The 16,801-nt window shown below is 38.2% G+C and overlaps 1 protein-coding gene across 2 annotated transcripts in view; it reads left to right on the top strand.

Moving 5' to 3' along the window:
• ADAM9 (ADAM metallopeptidase domain 9) overlaps positions 1-16,801 on the top strand; it is a 113,131-nt gene that overhangs the window by 70,617 nt on the left and 25,713 nt on the right. For both annotated transcript variants that reach the window (XR_003732332.2, XM_001092710.5), the window contains exons 15-16: positions 9,229-9,334; positions 15,171-15,354. Coding sequence is in view for 1 of the 2 variants with exons in the window: in XM_001092710.5 (XP_001092710.2) it covers positions 9,229-9,334; positions 15,171-15,354 (290 nt within the window). In the remaining variant the exon portion in view is untranslated. The remainder of the gene's footprint in view (positions 1-9,228; positions 9,335-15,170; positions 15,355-16,801) is intronic.

A 16,801-nucleotide genomic window follows, 5' to 3' on the forward strand; every position in this document is an offset into this window, starting at 1 on the left:
AAGAGGTCCTTCACATCCCTTGTAAGTTGGATTCCTAGGTATTTTATTCTCTTTGAAGCTATTGTGAATGGGAGTTCATTCATGATTTGGCTCTCTGTTTGTCTGATACTGGTGTGTAAGAATGCTTGTGATTTTTGCCCATTAATTTTGTATCCTGAGACTTTGCTGAAGTTGCTCATCAGCTTGAGGAGATTTTGGGCTGAGATGATGGGGTTTTCTAAATAGACAATATGTCATCTGCAAATAGGGACAATTTGACTTCTTCTTTTCCTAATTGAATACCCTTTATTTCTGTCTCTTGCCTGATTGCCCTAGCCAGAATTTCCAACACTATGTTGAATAGGAGTGGTGAGAGAGGACATCCTTGTCTTGTGCCAGTTTTTAAGGGGAATGCTTCTAGTTTTTGCCCATTCACTATGATATTGGCTGTGGGTTTGTCATAAATAACTCTTATTATTTTGAGATATGTTCCATCAATACCGAATTTATTGAGAGTTTTTAGCATGAAGGGTTGTTGAATTTTGTCAAAGGCCTTTTCTGCATGTATTGAGATAATCATGTGGTTTTTGTCTTTGGTTCTGTTTATATGCTGGATTATGTTTATTGATTTGCATATGTTGAACCAGCCTTGCATCCCAGGAATGAAGCCCACTTGATCATGGTGGATAAGCTTTTTGATATGCTGCTGGATTTAGTTTGTCAGTATTTTACTGAGGATTTTTGCATCGATGTTCATCGGGGATTTTGGTCTACAATTCTCTTTTTTTGTTGTGTTTCTGCCAGGCTTTGGTATCAGGATGATGTTGGCCTCATAAAATGAGTTAGGGAGGATTCCCTCTTTTTCTATTGATTGAGATACTTTCAGAAGGAATGGTACCAGCTCCTCCTTGTACCTCTGGTAGAATTCAGCTATGAATCCGTCTGGTGCTGGACTTTTTTTGTTTGGTAGGCTATTAATTACTGCCTCAATTTCAGAGCCTGCTATTGGTCTATTCAGGGATTCAACTTCTTCCTAGTTTAGTCTTGGGAGAGTGTATGTGTCCAGGAATTTATCCATTTCTTGTAGGTTTTCTAGTTTATTTGCGTAGAGTTGTTTATAGTATTCTCTGATGGTAGTTTGTATTTCTGTGGGGTCGGTGGTGATATCCCCTTTATCATTTTTTATTGCGTCTATTTGATTCTTCTCTCTTTTCTTCTTTATTAGTCTTGCTAGCGGTCTGTCAATTTTGTTAATCTTTTCAAGAAACCAGCTCCTGGATTCATGGATTTTTTGAAGGTTTTTTGTGTCTTTATCTCCTTCAGTTCTGCTCTGATCTTAGTTATTTCTTGCCTTCTGCTAGCTTTTGAATGTGTTTGCTCTTGCTTCTCTAGTTCTTTTAATTGTGATGTTAGGGTGTCAATTTTAGATCTTTCCTGCTTTCTCTTGTGGGCATTTATGCTATAAATTTCCCTTTATACACTGCTTTAAATGTGTCCCAGAGATTCTGGTATGTTGTATCTTTGTTCTCATTGGTTTCAAAGAATATCTTTATTTCTGCCTTCATTTTGTTACGTACCCAGTAGTCATTCAGGAGCAGGTTGTTCAGTTTCCATGTAGTTGAGCGGTTTTGATTGAGTTTCTTAGTCTTGAGTTCTGGTTTGATTGCACTGTGGTCTGAGAGACAGTTGGTTATAATTTCTGTTCTTTTACATTTGCTGAGGAGTGCTTTACTTCCAACGATGTGGTCAGTTTTGGAATAAGTGCGATGTGGTGTTGAGAAGAATGTATATTTTGTTGATTTGGGGTGGAGAGTTCTGTAGATGTCTATTGGGTGTGCTTGGTGCAGATTGAATTCAATTCCTGGATACCCTTGTTAACTTTTTCTGTCTCGATCTAATGTTGACAGTGGGGTGTTACAGCCTCCCATTATTATTGTATGGGAGTCTAAGTCTCTTCGTAAGTCTCTAAGGACTTCCTTTATGAATCTGGGTGCTCCTGTATTGGGTGCGTATATATTTAGGATACTTAGCTCTTCCTGTTGAATTGATCCCTTTACCATTATGTAGTGGCCTTCTTTTTCTCTTTTGATCTTTGATGGTTTAAAGTCTGTTTTATCAGAGACTAGGATTGCAACCCCTGCCTTTTTTTTTGTTTTCCATTTGCTTGGTAGATCTTCCTCCAAATCTTTATTTTGAACCTATGTGTGTCTCTGCTCGTGAGATGGGTCTCCTGAATACAGCATACTGATGGGTTTTGACTCTTTATACAATTTGCCAGTCTGTGTCTTTTAATTGGACCATTTAGCCCTTTTACATTTAAGGTTAATATTGTTGTGTGTGAATTTGATGCTGTCATTATGATGTTAGCTGGTTAATTTGCTCATTAGTTGATGCAGTTTCTTCCTAGCATTGATGGTCTTTACATTTTGGCATGTTTTTGCAATGACTGGTACCGGTTGTTCCTTTCCATGTTTAGTGCTTCCTTCAGGATCTCTTGTAGGGCAGGCCTGGGGGTGAAAAAATCACTCAGCATTTGCTTGTCTGTAAAGGATTTTATTTTTTCTTCACTTGTGAAACTTAGTTTGGCTGGATATGAAATTCTGGGTTGAAAATTCTTTTCTTTAAGAGTGTTCAATATTGGTCCCCACTCTCTTCTGGCTTGTAGAGTTTCTGCCGAGAGATCTGCTGTTAGTCTGATGGGCTTCCCTTTGTGGGTAACCCAACCTTTCTCTCTGGCTGCCCTTAACATTTTTTCCTTCATTTCAACTTTGGTAAGTCTTACAATTATGTGTCTTGGAGTTGCTCCTCTCGAGGAGTATCTTTTTGGCGTTCCCTGTATTTCCTGAATTTGAATGTTGGCCTGCCTTGCTAGGTTGGGGAAGTTCTGCTGGATAATATCCTGCAGAGTGTTTTCCAACTTGGTTCCATTCTCTCCATCACTTTCAAGTAGACCAATCCGACATAGATTTGGTCTTTTCATATAGTCCCATATTTCTTGGAGTCTTTGTTCATTTCTTTTTACTCTTTTTTTCTCTAAACTTCTCACTTCATTTCATTCATTTGTTCTTTAATCAAATGAAAAGAGTAAAGATACTCTTTCTTCCAGTTGATTGAGTTGGTTACTGAAGCTTGTGCATTTGTCATGTAGTTCTCGTGTCATGGTTTTCATCTCTATCAGGTCGTTTATGGACTTCTCTGCATTGGTTATTCTAGTTATCCATTCGTCAATTCTTTTTTTCAAGGTTTAGTTTCTTTGTGCTGGGTTCGTAGTTCCTCCTTTAGCTCTGAGAAGTTTGATTGGCTGAAGCCTGCTTCTCTCAACTTGTCAAAGTCATTCTACGTCCAGCTTTGTTCCGTTGCTGGCAGAGAGCTGTGTTCCTTTGGAGAGGGAGAGAAACTCTGATTTTTTGAATTTCCAGCTGTTCTGCACTGCTTTTTCCCCATCTTTGTGGTTTTATCTACCTTTGGTCTTTGATGATGGTGACATACAGATGGAGTTTTGGTGTGGATGTGCTTTCTCTTAGTTTTCCTTCAACAGTCCGGACCCTCAGCTGTAGGTCTGTTGGAGTTTGCTTGAGGTCCACTCCTGTGAGGCTATTCCCAGTTAGGCCCTCCCAGTTAGGCTACTTGGGGATCGGGGACCCACTTGAGCAGGCAGTCTGTCCGTTCTCAGATCTCAACCTCCTTGCTGGGAGAATCACTACTCTCTTCAGTGCTGTCAGACAGGGACATTTACATCTGCAGAGGTTTCTGCTGCTTTTGGTTTAGCTATGCCCTGTCCCCAGAGGTGGAGTCTACAGAGGCAGGCAGGCCTCCTTGAGCTGTGGTGGGCTCCACCCAGTTTTAGCTTCCAGGTCGCTTTGTTTACCTACTTAAGCCTCAGCAATGGCGGGCACCCCTCCCCCAGCCTTGCTGCCGCCTTGCAGTTAGATGTCAGACTGCTGTGCTAGCAATGAGGGAGGCTCTGTGGGCGTGGGACCCTCCTAGCCAGGCGCGGGATATAATCTCCTGGTGTCCCGTGTGCTAAGACCCTTGGTAAAGTGCAGTATTAGGGTGGGAGTGACCCGATTTTCCAGGTGTTGTATGTCACAGTTTCCCTTGGCTAGGAAAAGGAATTCCCTTCCCCCTTGCACTTCCCCGGTGAGGCAATGCCTCACCCTGCTTCGGCTCTTGCTGGTTGGACTGCACCCACTGTCCTGCACCGACTGTCCGACACGCCCCAGTGAGATGAATCCGGAACCTCAGTTGGAAATGCAGAAATCACCCGTCCTCTGTGTTGCTCACGCTGGGAGCTGGAAGCTGGAGCTGTTCCTATTTGGCCGTCTTGGTGCCCCACCCCACTTATATGGTACTTGAACTAGGAATCCCTGAGTTTATCACCTTCTTTCCCTACTTTGTCCGGTAAAGTAAGGAGCAACCACGCAATCTCCTGCTGTTAGTATGAGAAAAAGTTTTGAAGGTATCCTATACATAGTTACCCAGATCCTTGCTTCTCGTAAATGTCTGATTAGGAGTCTCTAGTGATGATATGTTTTTGTACTGCAATTACCATATCATGCTATGAACTATCAGTACTGTGTTTACTTTTGGAAATAGAGTTGTAGGTGTCTTTAAAAATCTAATCAGATTAGATAGCCCATTCTAGAAACCTTGGAATTGATTCAGAAAACTCATTCTCAAAGTTCTGTTCCTCTGGAACCCCTGTTGGTCCAAAATCTGAATTAGACTGCAGAAAAACAATGTCAATTGGATATATACATATTATGTATATATTTATTCATTTATTATAAGCAGTTGGCTCATGCAATTATGGTAAGCAACTGAAAATCCCAGATTTGTAGGATGGTTTGGCAAGCTGGAGACACAGAAGAGATGATAGTTTAGTTCCAGTCCAAGTTTGAAGGCCTGAGAACCAGGATTGCCAATAGTGTAATAGTATTTATCCTGAGATCTTTCACCATAGTCTGAAGGTGAATCGATGGCTCTTTCCCTTTTGAGTCTCCTGTTTGCATTTCCCGTATTATCCTTTTTTCTTGGTTTATTTCCTCCTTTCATGGAACTTTCGTTTCAGTAGTTTCCTTAGATAGGGTAAATTAGAGGTAAATTTTTTGAGATCCTTCAACTGTGAAAATGCTTTTATTTGGACTAAATCCTTGATTGATGGGGATGGAAATCATTTTCTGTCACAGTTTTGAAGCCATTGCTTTATTGTCTTGTAGTTTACAGAGTTGCTGTTGAAAAGTATGAAGCCGTTCTGATTTTTGTACCTAGGGTTTCCCTTATCCCCTCTGAAGAAGCTTGGAGAATGATCTCTTCAAGGTGATATGCCTTGATGTGGGTTTGTTTTTATTCACCTTGCTGTGTAATTGGTGGGTACATTCAATCTGGGAATTCATTTTTTTTTTAGTTCCGGAAATTTCTTCCCTTTCATTTTTTTGATGTGATTTCTTTTCCTGGATCACATATTATTTGGATATTGGATTTCCTAGATTTCCTTGGATATTGGATTTCCTTATCTTTTCTGTCTTTTTATCTGTGTGGTTTTTTTTTGTTTGTTTGTTTTTTGACCTACTGTCTGAGCAACTTCTTCAACTTTATCTTTTAACTCTTTTATTGCGGTTTTCATTTCAGGCACTATGATTTTAGTTTTCAGAAACTCTTTTATATTCTCTGAGTTTTTTTTCCCCACTTCTTTTTAAGAAATAATCTGTTCTGGGCCAGGTACGGTGGCTCATGCCTGTAATCTCAGCACTTTGGGAGGCTGAGGCAGGTGGATCATGAGGTCAGGAGATCTAGACCATCCTGGCTAACATGGTGAAACCCCGTCTCTACTAAGAATACAAAATAAAAAATTAGTCGAGCGTGGTGGTGGGCGCCTGTAGTCCCAGCCGCTGGGGAGGCTGAGGCAGGAGAATGGTGTGAACCCGGGAGGCGGAGCTTGCAGTGAGCCAAGATCATGCCACTGCTCTTGAGCCTGGGCGACAGTGTGAGACTCCATCTCAAAAAAATAAATACATAAATAAAAAAGACAATCTGTTTTTATTCCATGCATGAAACATCTTCTCTTATGTTCGTTAGTATGTTAATGATAATTTTTAAAAACTTTCCTTTCTTCTGTGTAACCTCGTTCCAAACATTACTTTTTTTCTTTGTTTGAATTTCCGTCTTTCACATTAGCCATGTTCCTCATCTCTTCCATAGTCCCCGGTCCATGAGAGGGGAATAAGGAGCAGAGGGGTCACTCTAGGCTCACGGGGGAGGCTTGTTAACTGAAAACTTTCCTATAGGGTGATATGGTTGAACTTTCTAATTAGGGAAATGCCAAAAACCACATCTTTAGGTTTTTTTTCCCTCTTGGGCTTGTTAGATTCCCTTATGAAGACCTTATCTATCTGCATCCTGGAGGGCCAAGACCTAGCTGTCAACCGGGCGTGGTGGTTCATGCCTGTAATCCCAGCACTTTGGGAGGCCGAGGCAGGTGGATCGCCAGAGGTCAGGAGTTCTAGACCAGCCTGGCCAACATGGCAAAACTCCATCTCTACTAAAAATACAAAAATTAGCCTGGCATGGTGGTGGGCACCTGTAATCCCAGCTACTTGGGAGGCTGAGGCAGGAGAATCACTTGAACCCGGAAAGCAGAGGTTGCAGTGAGCCAAGATCACGCCATTGCATTCCAGCTTGCGTGGCAAGAGTGAAACTTCTCCTAAAAAAAAAAAAAAAAGACCTAACTGTCAGCATTCTGGGAGGGAAACAGGAGGTGAGGGAAAATAAGACTGGGACCTCAGTATGAGGCAGGCAAATGTTCAGTTCATCCCCTTATGTTTAGAACAGTTTCTGTGCCTGTTACTGTGCCTGGTATCTCTTGACTCCTGGAACCTTGTGTTTTACTCTCTCCAGAAAATAAACCTCCAGTCTTTTCCCAGGGTAGAGAAGAGACAGTCACTTGACTTCACAAAGATGGGAGGTGACTTGTGGGTCAAACTTCTTCTTAAACAGATTTAAAATTTTTCCTCTTTATTCCGGCCACCTGCCCCTCCTTATTTTCTATAGCCAGAGGTACCTGTTACTACCAGTTTCTTTTCTTGGAGGAATTCTGTGTGTAAAAAGGGTTGATCTCAGTTTTTTCTGTTGCCAGCTTAAGATTCAGTTTTCTGAGATACATTGAGTCATTTACTACTTCACCAATTTCTTTTTGGCTTCTAAGTTTTGTGCAGTCTCCTTTCCCAGTTCCATTGTCTATAGGTTTATGAATTTAAAAAAAAAAAAAACAAAACTACTTTCTTTGCTTCTATGGGATTTTAGGAGGGGGGGGGAGATACATGCATATATTCAGACTTTTTACCTGAAGTTTGTTGATGGCTTCTGATTTTAAAGATAAGTCAGTTCTGGTGTTATAGGTCTAGTTTTCATTCCTTTGAACATTTGAACTTGTGGAGAACAAGGATTTAAAAGTCCTTCACGAGCTCATGCATTCTCAAATTCCTTATATGTTTAGTACACACCAAATAAATATTTATCAAATAAATGAAGAACTTAAGAGCTAACATAAGAGAAGGTATTGACGTTTACTGTCAAATTTTACCCTTAAAAAAACCTTATGAGGAAGGCAGGGCTCAGAGAGCTAAATGAGGTCACACAGCAGAAAGCAGCAAAACCATGATCTCAGCCACCATGAGCATGGTGAGCTGATGAAGACTTACTGCTAGAATTTATCAAAGACATTGTTAAAAGAAGATACATTAGTTTACTTCTTAAATGGAAATAGGACATATTGAAATATTGAATATACAAATAAGCAAAAGGTAGAAAATAAATAGTTCTACTGTCAATATTCTGGATAAGTAACTGTTGAAAATTTCATGAATATCTTTCACTTTTTTTATGCATATGAGTATATAATATACAAAAATGGTGTGATATTGACATACTGCTTTAAAACTTGCCCCCTTTCAGCCTGGACTGCATAGCAAGATTCTGTCTCACTAAAAAAAAGAAAAAAAAATTAGGTGTGGTGGTGCATGCCTGCATTTCCAGCTACTTAGGAGGCTAAGGCAGGAGGATTACTTTAGCCTGGGAGGTTAAGGCTGCAGTGAGCTATGATCTTGCCACTGCATTCTAGCCTGGGCAACAGAATGAGACTCTGTCTCAAAAAAAAAAAAAAAAAAAGGCTAAAATGTAACTGCCTATTTTCAATACTAACAATAAATTGTGAATACTTTTCCATGTTAAACATTTTTCTACAACATTGTGTTAATGATATACTGTAATTTATTTAAACAGTCAACAGTGTTAGCAGTAAACTTTCGTATAGTTTAGTTGTGGCCTCCATTTATCCTTCTGGATAAATTTCCAGAAGCAGGATTGCTGTATTAAAGGCTTCTAAGACATTTCAACATGATCTCCAGAAATATTATACCACTTTATACCTTCATTAGCTATAAGTGAATATTCATTCCTTCAAATGTTTCCAACATCAAGTATTTCCATTTTTAAAACTTTGCCAATTTAATAGCATTTTGCAGCATTGGCAACATAGCAAGACCCCATCTCTACAAAAAATAAAAACAAAAATTAGCCAGTCATGGTGGCATGTACCTCTAGTTCTAGCTGTTTGGGAGCTTGAGGTGGGAGGATTTCTTGAGTCCAAGAGTTCAAGGTTACAGTAAGCTATGAACGTGCCACTGCACTCCAGCCTGGGTGACAGAGCGAGATCCTGTCTCTTAAAAAAAAAAAGAAAAAAAGGAAAGGAAGAATAGATTGTTACTTTGTCATCTGTCGTGTTTGTCAATGTATCTAATTAGTAGGGACATCTAAACCAAGCATCCATTTATGATAAATGAAAAAAGCAAAAGTAATAGCTGGCAGTGTTTTCTCCAACCCTTCCTAGCTGATCTAACCAGTGATGCAGTTGATTTATATGTGAGAGCAATGAGAATGAATATGCTGCAAATGGTACTCTACTGTGCATGCTTTTTAATTTATTTGTAATTTGTTATTTAATAGTTTTTCTTTTAGGGCCTGAATGTTTGAGTCCAGGCTAACTTTTAAGTACAATTTAAGCTTTATTTTTACATTTTGTCATTACATATGAAATGTGCAACAAAAATGTATTATGTGTAAGGCATGAAAGGTTTTCCGTGGCATTGAGGCTGTTCATCCAGGTGTTTAGACTGTTGTAGGGAATGCTTTTATTTCGAAAGCTAAATTGCCATAACTTTTTTTTCTTTTTTTAAATGTTTAATGTTACAGAAGCCAAGGCTGCCCCCAAAGATTGTTTCATTGAAGTGAATTCTAAAGGTGACAGATTTGGCAATTGTGGTTTCTCTGGCAATGAATACAAGAAGTGTGCCACTGGGTAAGTGGAGGTGCAGTCATAATGGAACATGAAAGATTATAAGATCCGTCATCTCTAGTATCTTTTTTTTTTTTTTTTTTTTTGAGACGGAGTCTTGCTCTGTTGCCAGGCTGGAGTGCAGTGGCGTGATCTCGGCTCACTGCATCCTCTGCCTCCCGGGTTCAAGCGATTCCCCTGCCTCAGCCTCCTGAGTAGCTGGGACTACAGGCACATGCCACCACGCCTGGCTAATTTTTTGTATTTTAGTAGAGACGTGTTTTCACCATATTGGCCAGGATGGTCTCGATCTCCTGACCTTGTGACTTGTGATCCGCTCGCCTCAGCCTCCCAAAGTGCTGGGATTATAGGCGTTAGCCACCGTGCCTGGCCATCTCTAGTATCTTTTACGACTGCTCCCTGTGACCGCTGATTTTCTCCCCCTTAAATACCTAACTTTTCGAACATTTTACAATACAAAGCTTCAGAGAGACTCTGGTGTTAGGAAAAGAACTGGTAACATAATTTGTCCCTTTAGACAGCAACTACAGTCTAGTGGTTTTTAGACTCTTATTTTGTTTATCCTTGATTTATAATAAGAACCCCAACTAAACACCGTTTTCATTTTACTTTCAATAAAAGATTATGTTACTAAGTCCCAAATAAAGGAACCTGCAGAATAAACTCTGAACTTCGTTATTTTTTTCTAGCTTTGTATAATTTCAAAATGATGAATTAAAACATTTTATATTTCTACAATTAACATTTGCTTTTTGTAAAACATTAATAATAAAACATTACAAAGGAGGAAAAAGTCATCTATAATCTCAATCCATGTATGTTCACTAATGTCAGTGGAATTATTTTCTTCTTCTCACTAACATTTTATATAATTGGAATTATTCTGTAATATTATGCATTGCTTCTACCCATTCTACCTCCTATGCTACCAGTTAGGCTAAGCAACTACAGTGAAACAGTGCTTGCTAAGAAGAAATAGCAACAAAGACCCCCAAGTCACTAAATCTGACAGTTGTTTTCAGGTCTTCATGCTGTAATACTTGACCTGTCAGTAGCATTCAATTATGCTGGCCATTTTTTCCTTCTTGAAGAAACTTCTTTTTTTTTTGGTGATTGTGTAGAATATTCTTCTTCTCCCCCGACCCCATGTGATTTCGTTTACTTCTGTGGCTTCATTTGGCCCCCTCTGTGAGAAACTCCAGCCCTGCTGGCCTGCATGTGGCCTACGGCCATAGGTCTCTGCACCTGCTGTTCCCTCTGCTCGGCATGCTCTCTTTCCCCCTCTCAGCCTGCTCAGTTCTTCATCCTACAGATCTCAGGTGAAGTGTGGTTTCCCCACGGAAGACTTCTTCCACTTCCTCAGCAGGACCAGCTCTCCCTCTGACAGGTGTTCTTGATGCTGTTTGTTTCTTTTTCACAGAATTTGATATATTTTCATTATTTTTTAGTTCATAGTATTTTCTAATTTACACTGTGATTTTTTTCCTTTGACTCGTGTTGTTGAAAGCCTATTGCTTAATTCCCCAGTAGTTGGGAATATACTGGTTATCTATTTGGTTTTGATGTCTAGTTCAATTCCATTGAGAACACATTCTATATGATTTCACTTCTTTGGAATTTATTGAGATGTGCATTATTTAATTACACTTGGAACATTCATCCATACAGACTAATATATGGGTCTGCCCCTTAATACCAGACCAATATATGGTCTGTATAGGTAAATGTTCCATGTGTAATTGAAAGAAAAAGTATATTCTGCAGTTGTTAGAGATGTTATTCTATAAATGTCAAGTTAATAGTCTTATTCAAATCTTTCATATCTGTGGTGTATGTGTATTTCCTTCAATTTCTGAGAGAGGTATATTGAAGTCTCCAGTTATGATTGTGGATTTGTCTGTTTATCTTTTTAGGTATGTAAATTTTTGCTGTATATCTTTTAAATTTGTTACTAGGTGCATACACTTTTAGGATTTTTATGCCCTCCTGATGACTTGGATGGCTTTAGCAAATTTATCATTAGCAAATTCTTTTCATTTCTGGAATATTCTTTTGAAGTATTTGTCAGTTTCATTAATTATGTGGCTCTTTTGTTATCACTCTTCCTCACCAAACTGTAAGGTTCAGTGACGCATTTTATCTTTTGCATTTAGCATAATGCCTGGAGGAAACATAATAAATGACTATTAAACATTGAATGAATGAAGGTACAGATGATATGGATGAAGAATGAATGGGTGGAGAATTAATATAACCGATTGAATGAACTGATTTAAAATCTAGGGATAAGTGGATTAATGCACACTTGGAAAGAATTTGCTAGACATATATCATATTCTTGTCTTTAGCCTTGTCTGGTTTCATATTTTTATGAATATCTTGTTGAAAATAGCAACTGTACTTATCAAACTTAAAAATTACTGAATAACTCATTTAGGAAGCATTTTATAATAGTAATATACAAACGATATAGGCATTAAGAATATACATTTGAAGTTAGACTCTTTGGATTTGAATCCTGGTTCAATCACTTAACGTCTCTGAGTCTTTGGACAAGTTACTTCACGTACATACCTCATTTTTCTGTTCTGTAAAATGGGGATAATAATGGCACCTGTTTCCAAGTGTTGTTTTGAACTGAATGAGTTAATGGGTGTTAGTACTAAGAGGAATATCTGGTTCATTGTCATGCTCATCATCATCATCATCATCACTATTTTTATTGTCATCTTCATTGTAGAATGTGTAAAATCTAGAAAAGTCTTTTCTACCCATTGAAACTACCAAAAACATCTAGAAACGTTTAAAGAAAGTATTCACATATGGTCCTACCATCCAGAGATACTCTCTTAAGTTTTTGTTATATTTCTTTTTTATGTGTATATACATTTATAAACATAAGCCACATGTTTACTTTCACTAAAAGGGTCATCTTTTGGTACATAGATAATGTCATTTTTTCAAGCATTGTAAAAGATAAATTCCAAATATACTGAGGAGTAGAAAGAATAGTGTGATGAATACCAATATATCCCAGACCAAGATTGTTAATGCCTTACCATTATTTGCTTCATCAAGATTTTGCTGAACCATTTTAAATAAATTACAGACATGATACTTTACTCCTAAATTCCTTAGCATCCATCTTCAACAAATAAGGCCATTCACATGATCACATCACACCTAACAAAATGAATGATTTCCTAATATCATCTAGCATCTGATCAATATTAGTATTTCCATAAGTGTCCTCAAATTGTCTTTTATAGCTTGTATTTTTCAACATCAGGACTCACTCAAGGATCAAACATTGCCTTTAGTTGTTATGTCACTTAAGTCACTTTTAATCCAGAATACCTTTTAGACTGATTTTTTTTTTTCTTTTCAGTGACTTTGATTTATGGAAATGTCTGGGCCAGTGGGCTCATGTTCTGGATTTGTTTTAGTTTCCTCTTGGTGTTGCTTAACTTAGTTTCTATCATCTGAATTTTCTTTAAATCAGAAGTTAAGCCCAAAATCTTTTTTTTTTTTTTTTTTTTTTTTTGAGTAGAGCCGCACTCTGTCGCCCAGGTTTGGAGTACAGTGGCATGATGTCGGCTTAGTGCAACCTCCATCTCCCAGGTTCAAGTGATTCTTGTGCCTCAGCCTCTGGAGTAGTTAGGACTACAGGCGTGCACCATCACACCTGGCTAATTTTTGTATTTTTAGTAGAGATGGGGTTTCACTATGTTGGCCAGGCTGGTCTCGAACTCCTGACTTCAAATGATCTGCTTGCCTTAGCCTCCCAGAGTGCTGGGATTACAGGTGTGAGCCACTGTGCCTGGCCCTAAACCCAAAATCTTAATTGAATTCAGGTTAAATATTTTTGGCGAGAATGTTCATAAACAATGCGTTATATCAAGGAGTCACTTAGTGCTGAGTAGTCTTATTAATATTAGTGATAGTCAGTGGCAATGACCAGATCTTACTATTGTGGAGTTATGCTTTTTAAAATTGCAGCTGTCAGGTAATATGTGGAGTGATGATTTTGTGCCATGTAAATATCCAGTTCCTGACCAGTGTTTCACTTTATGGATGATCCTTGCATGAAGCAGTTATTTTACTGAGGGTTGTAACTGAATTTTCTTTTCTGTTAGTATTATTCAACAGTGAACATCTCTTCTTAGTTTTGTTAGCTGTTTACATTTCTTATTTTATGAGCTGCCTGTTTACATCCTTGCTAATTTTTCTGTTGAAGTGATTTTCTTTGTCTTAATGATTTGTAACAGCTTTTTATATTGTAAGAGTATTTTCCTTTACTCTTTAATGTATCACCAACCCTATGTATGAAATACTGAGTATATCATAGCAATGTGAATTTTGGTAGGCTCCAACAGATCTTAACTGAGGTCTACTTTATGCCACATTTTGATTTTGAGGTTTTCATATCTAATTTCAGCTAATTATGTGAGATAGGCTTCATTTATCTCATTTTTTTTCAGCTGAAGAAACTGAAGCTCAGAAAATTTAAACACTTCTCTCAGGTCAGCTAGCAAATAAATGGTGACTTAAGAATAAATGTAAAGTTGGGACAAAATTATTAACTCTTAAATGCAGGATGAAGGAAAGATGAAGACTTAATAGCAGCACATGCAAAAATTAGGAATTTTAGTTAGTGATATATTCAAGGACATCAATAATATAATGTAGTTATAAAAGCTATTGTAATTTTGAACTTAATAGAAGTACAGTATCTAGAATAAACAAGAGCTCCATTTTTTTCTTTGCTCACCAGGCTGTCACTGAAATTTCATGCTCCATTCTGAGCACTATGCTTCAAGAGGCAGTGAGGCAAACTGGAACATATTTAGGAGGGAGCGTCCTTGTTGCATGAAAAGTGATTGTAGGATAGTGACCTGGTGAAGTAAGTATTTAGGAGCTGCATAATAATTATCCTAAAATAGCTGCTGTGTGAAAGAAGGAAAAGATATCTATGTAGTCTCATGGGGAAGATCTGGGACCAATGAGGAGAAATGTTTTGCAGAGGTAGATTTTTACCTAATAAGCAAAAGAACATGATGGGAACTAGAATGGGCAGTTTCAGGAGGGTGTAAGTTAGAGATATTGGGAAAAAATATCCTATGATGACTGGGCAGTGATATCATAGAGAAGACTCAGATGTAGAGTAGGTGCTTGGATCAGATGACAATCAGTTAAACAGGAAATCTCAGTACAGCATCATAAGAGTTATTGACCTAGAGTGTTATGAAAGGATATAGGAAGGGCATTTAATTCACACAGCCTTGGCAATAAGAATTATGGTCAGGGAAGCCTTCATAGAGTTCCGATATTTAATTAATGAATTCACGAGTTAATGAATCGATTCTTTAAATAAGTAACCAAGAGTTAGCCAGGCAAAGAGGGGTGGAATCCTTTCGTAGTTATTTTGCATTATAAAATCTAATTTCTGCTTTATCATAACTCTGTAAGAAGACATAATTGAATTTTGATACTGCTATATTATTTTCTGTATAATAGAATTTATAAAATTATACTTAGAAACAACTTTATTAGACTTTCGAGCTCTAGACAGACAGTGAAGAAGATTAAGTGTGGTAAAAGAAGCAGCATCAGCACCAGCTGGTACCCTAATTTGCATCTTAGCATCTACTTAACTCTTTTTCCCCCTTTTCTGCCATACTGAAAGAGAGCTACTTTGACCTCTTTCGCTCTCATACACTTTCTTTGTTAAGATTCCCTCCATAGCAGCAAGCTCTGTCCATATGCAAATATATAAATTTCTTCTTTTGTTGTATATACTGGATGCATTTTATGTTGCATTATTTCTCTCTCTTTATAGGAATGCTTTGTGTGGAAAGCTTCAGTGTGAGAATGTACAAGAGATACCTGTATTTGGAATTGTGCCTGCTATTATTCAAACACCCAGTCGAGGCACCAAATGTTGGGGTGTGGATTTCCAACTAGGATCAGACGTTCCAGATCCTGGGATGGTTAACGAAGGCACAAAATGTGGTGCTGATAAGGTAATCAAAATATTTTTTATTTACAAAGTAAAATGAAAAAAGTTAAAAAAATTATACATAGTAAATGGTTGCTCTTTTCTGATTGTAAAAGTAATCTAAATTCATTATAGAAATTTTAGAAAATACAAAGCCACCAAAAGAAAGTTAAGAACTATAATTCTGTCATCCACATTTCTTTACTGGGGTCAGATAACCAGTGTTTTCCACTTTGAAATATACTGTGCATGGTTCCCTCCCCTACTGATATGCTACAATTTATTAGCCAGTTTGCTATTATTGGGACACTTTGGCGATGTCCTGAATTTCAGGGTGTGTGTCTGTGTGTGTTTCTGTACTAGAAATGTCACGGAACTTGTCCTGCCCATGTTCCTAACCACCCGAACTCTGCTGTTTGAATTAGATACAAGGCCAGAGTCAGTCAGCCCATGACTTATTACTAGTGGTTTCATATGAGAAGATGCCCTGGACCAAATTCCTTTTTCTGGAGAATATAAAATTAAGGAGGGTAATTAAGAGTGTGGGCAGAAACTGTAAAAATTCTTTGAGAGATGCTATGAAGTAGGAGCTGGGGTAGAAGGGATGTGGCAACCTTAAGCCGTATACAAGAGATATGAGGGGGCAGGATTGTTGAGTAAGTTGAAGAAACCAACTCAGAGGAGAGAGAGAAGGAGGATATATATTTGATTATGTAGCCCATGAAAAAGAAAAGTGGGTGAACCTTCAGGTTACTTCACTTTCTCCCAAGTTTTCAGTTCCAATTCTGTTTCTCACTACTTTTTACAAGAAGATCCATATATTTTTGGGCCTGTCCTTGCAACTAAGTAAACTTGATTGTTGCAGTTGTTATAAACAACGATAAGAGATATATACATTTAAATTTTGATAGAAAGTACAATTTTCCTTTCAATAAGGTGGTAACAATCTATATCCCATCCTAGGCAACAGAATAAGACTCTGTCTCAAGAAAACAAAAACAAAAACAAATTGTGCTGAAAGGCTCATGACAAAAACAACTCTGACACGCTCTTATCTAATCTGCCAGTCTAGACGCCTAAAGGCAACTGCGATTACTTCTGTTAATTACCTCCCTATTTCAAATTAGGGCCAGGCACGGTAGCTCATGCCAGTAATCCCAGCACTTTGGGAGGCTGAGGTGGGTGGATCACTTGAAGTCAGGAGTTTGAGACTAGCCTGACCAACATGGTGAAACCTTGTCTCTGCAGAAAATACAAAAACTAATCAGCGCGGTGGTGCATGCCTGTAGTCCTAGCTATTCAGGAGGCTGAGACAGGAGAATCGCTTGAACCTGGGAGGCACAGGTTGCAGTGAGCCGATATTGTGCCACTGTACTCTAGCCTGGGCAGCAAAGTGAGACTCCATCTAAAAATAAAATAGAATAAAATAAAATAGCATGCTATTTCTAGATTTATCTATTTTAGACATTATC

The sequence above is a fragment of the Macaca mulatta genome, chromosome 8 (genome assembly GCF_049350105.2).
Source record: "Macaca mulatta isolate MMU2019108-1 chromosome 8, T2T-MMU8v2.0, whole genome shotgun sequence".
Classification (NCBI taxonomy): Eukaryota; Metazoa; Chordata; class Mammalia; order Primates; family Cercopithecidae; genus Macaca; species Macaca mulatta.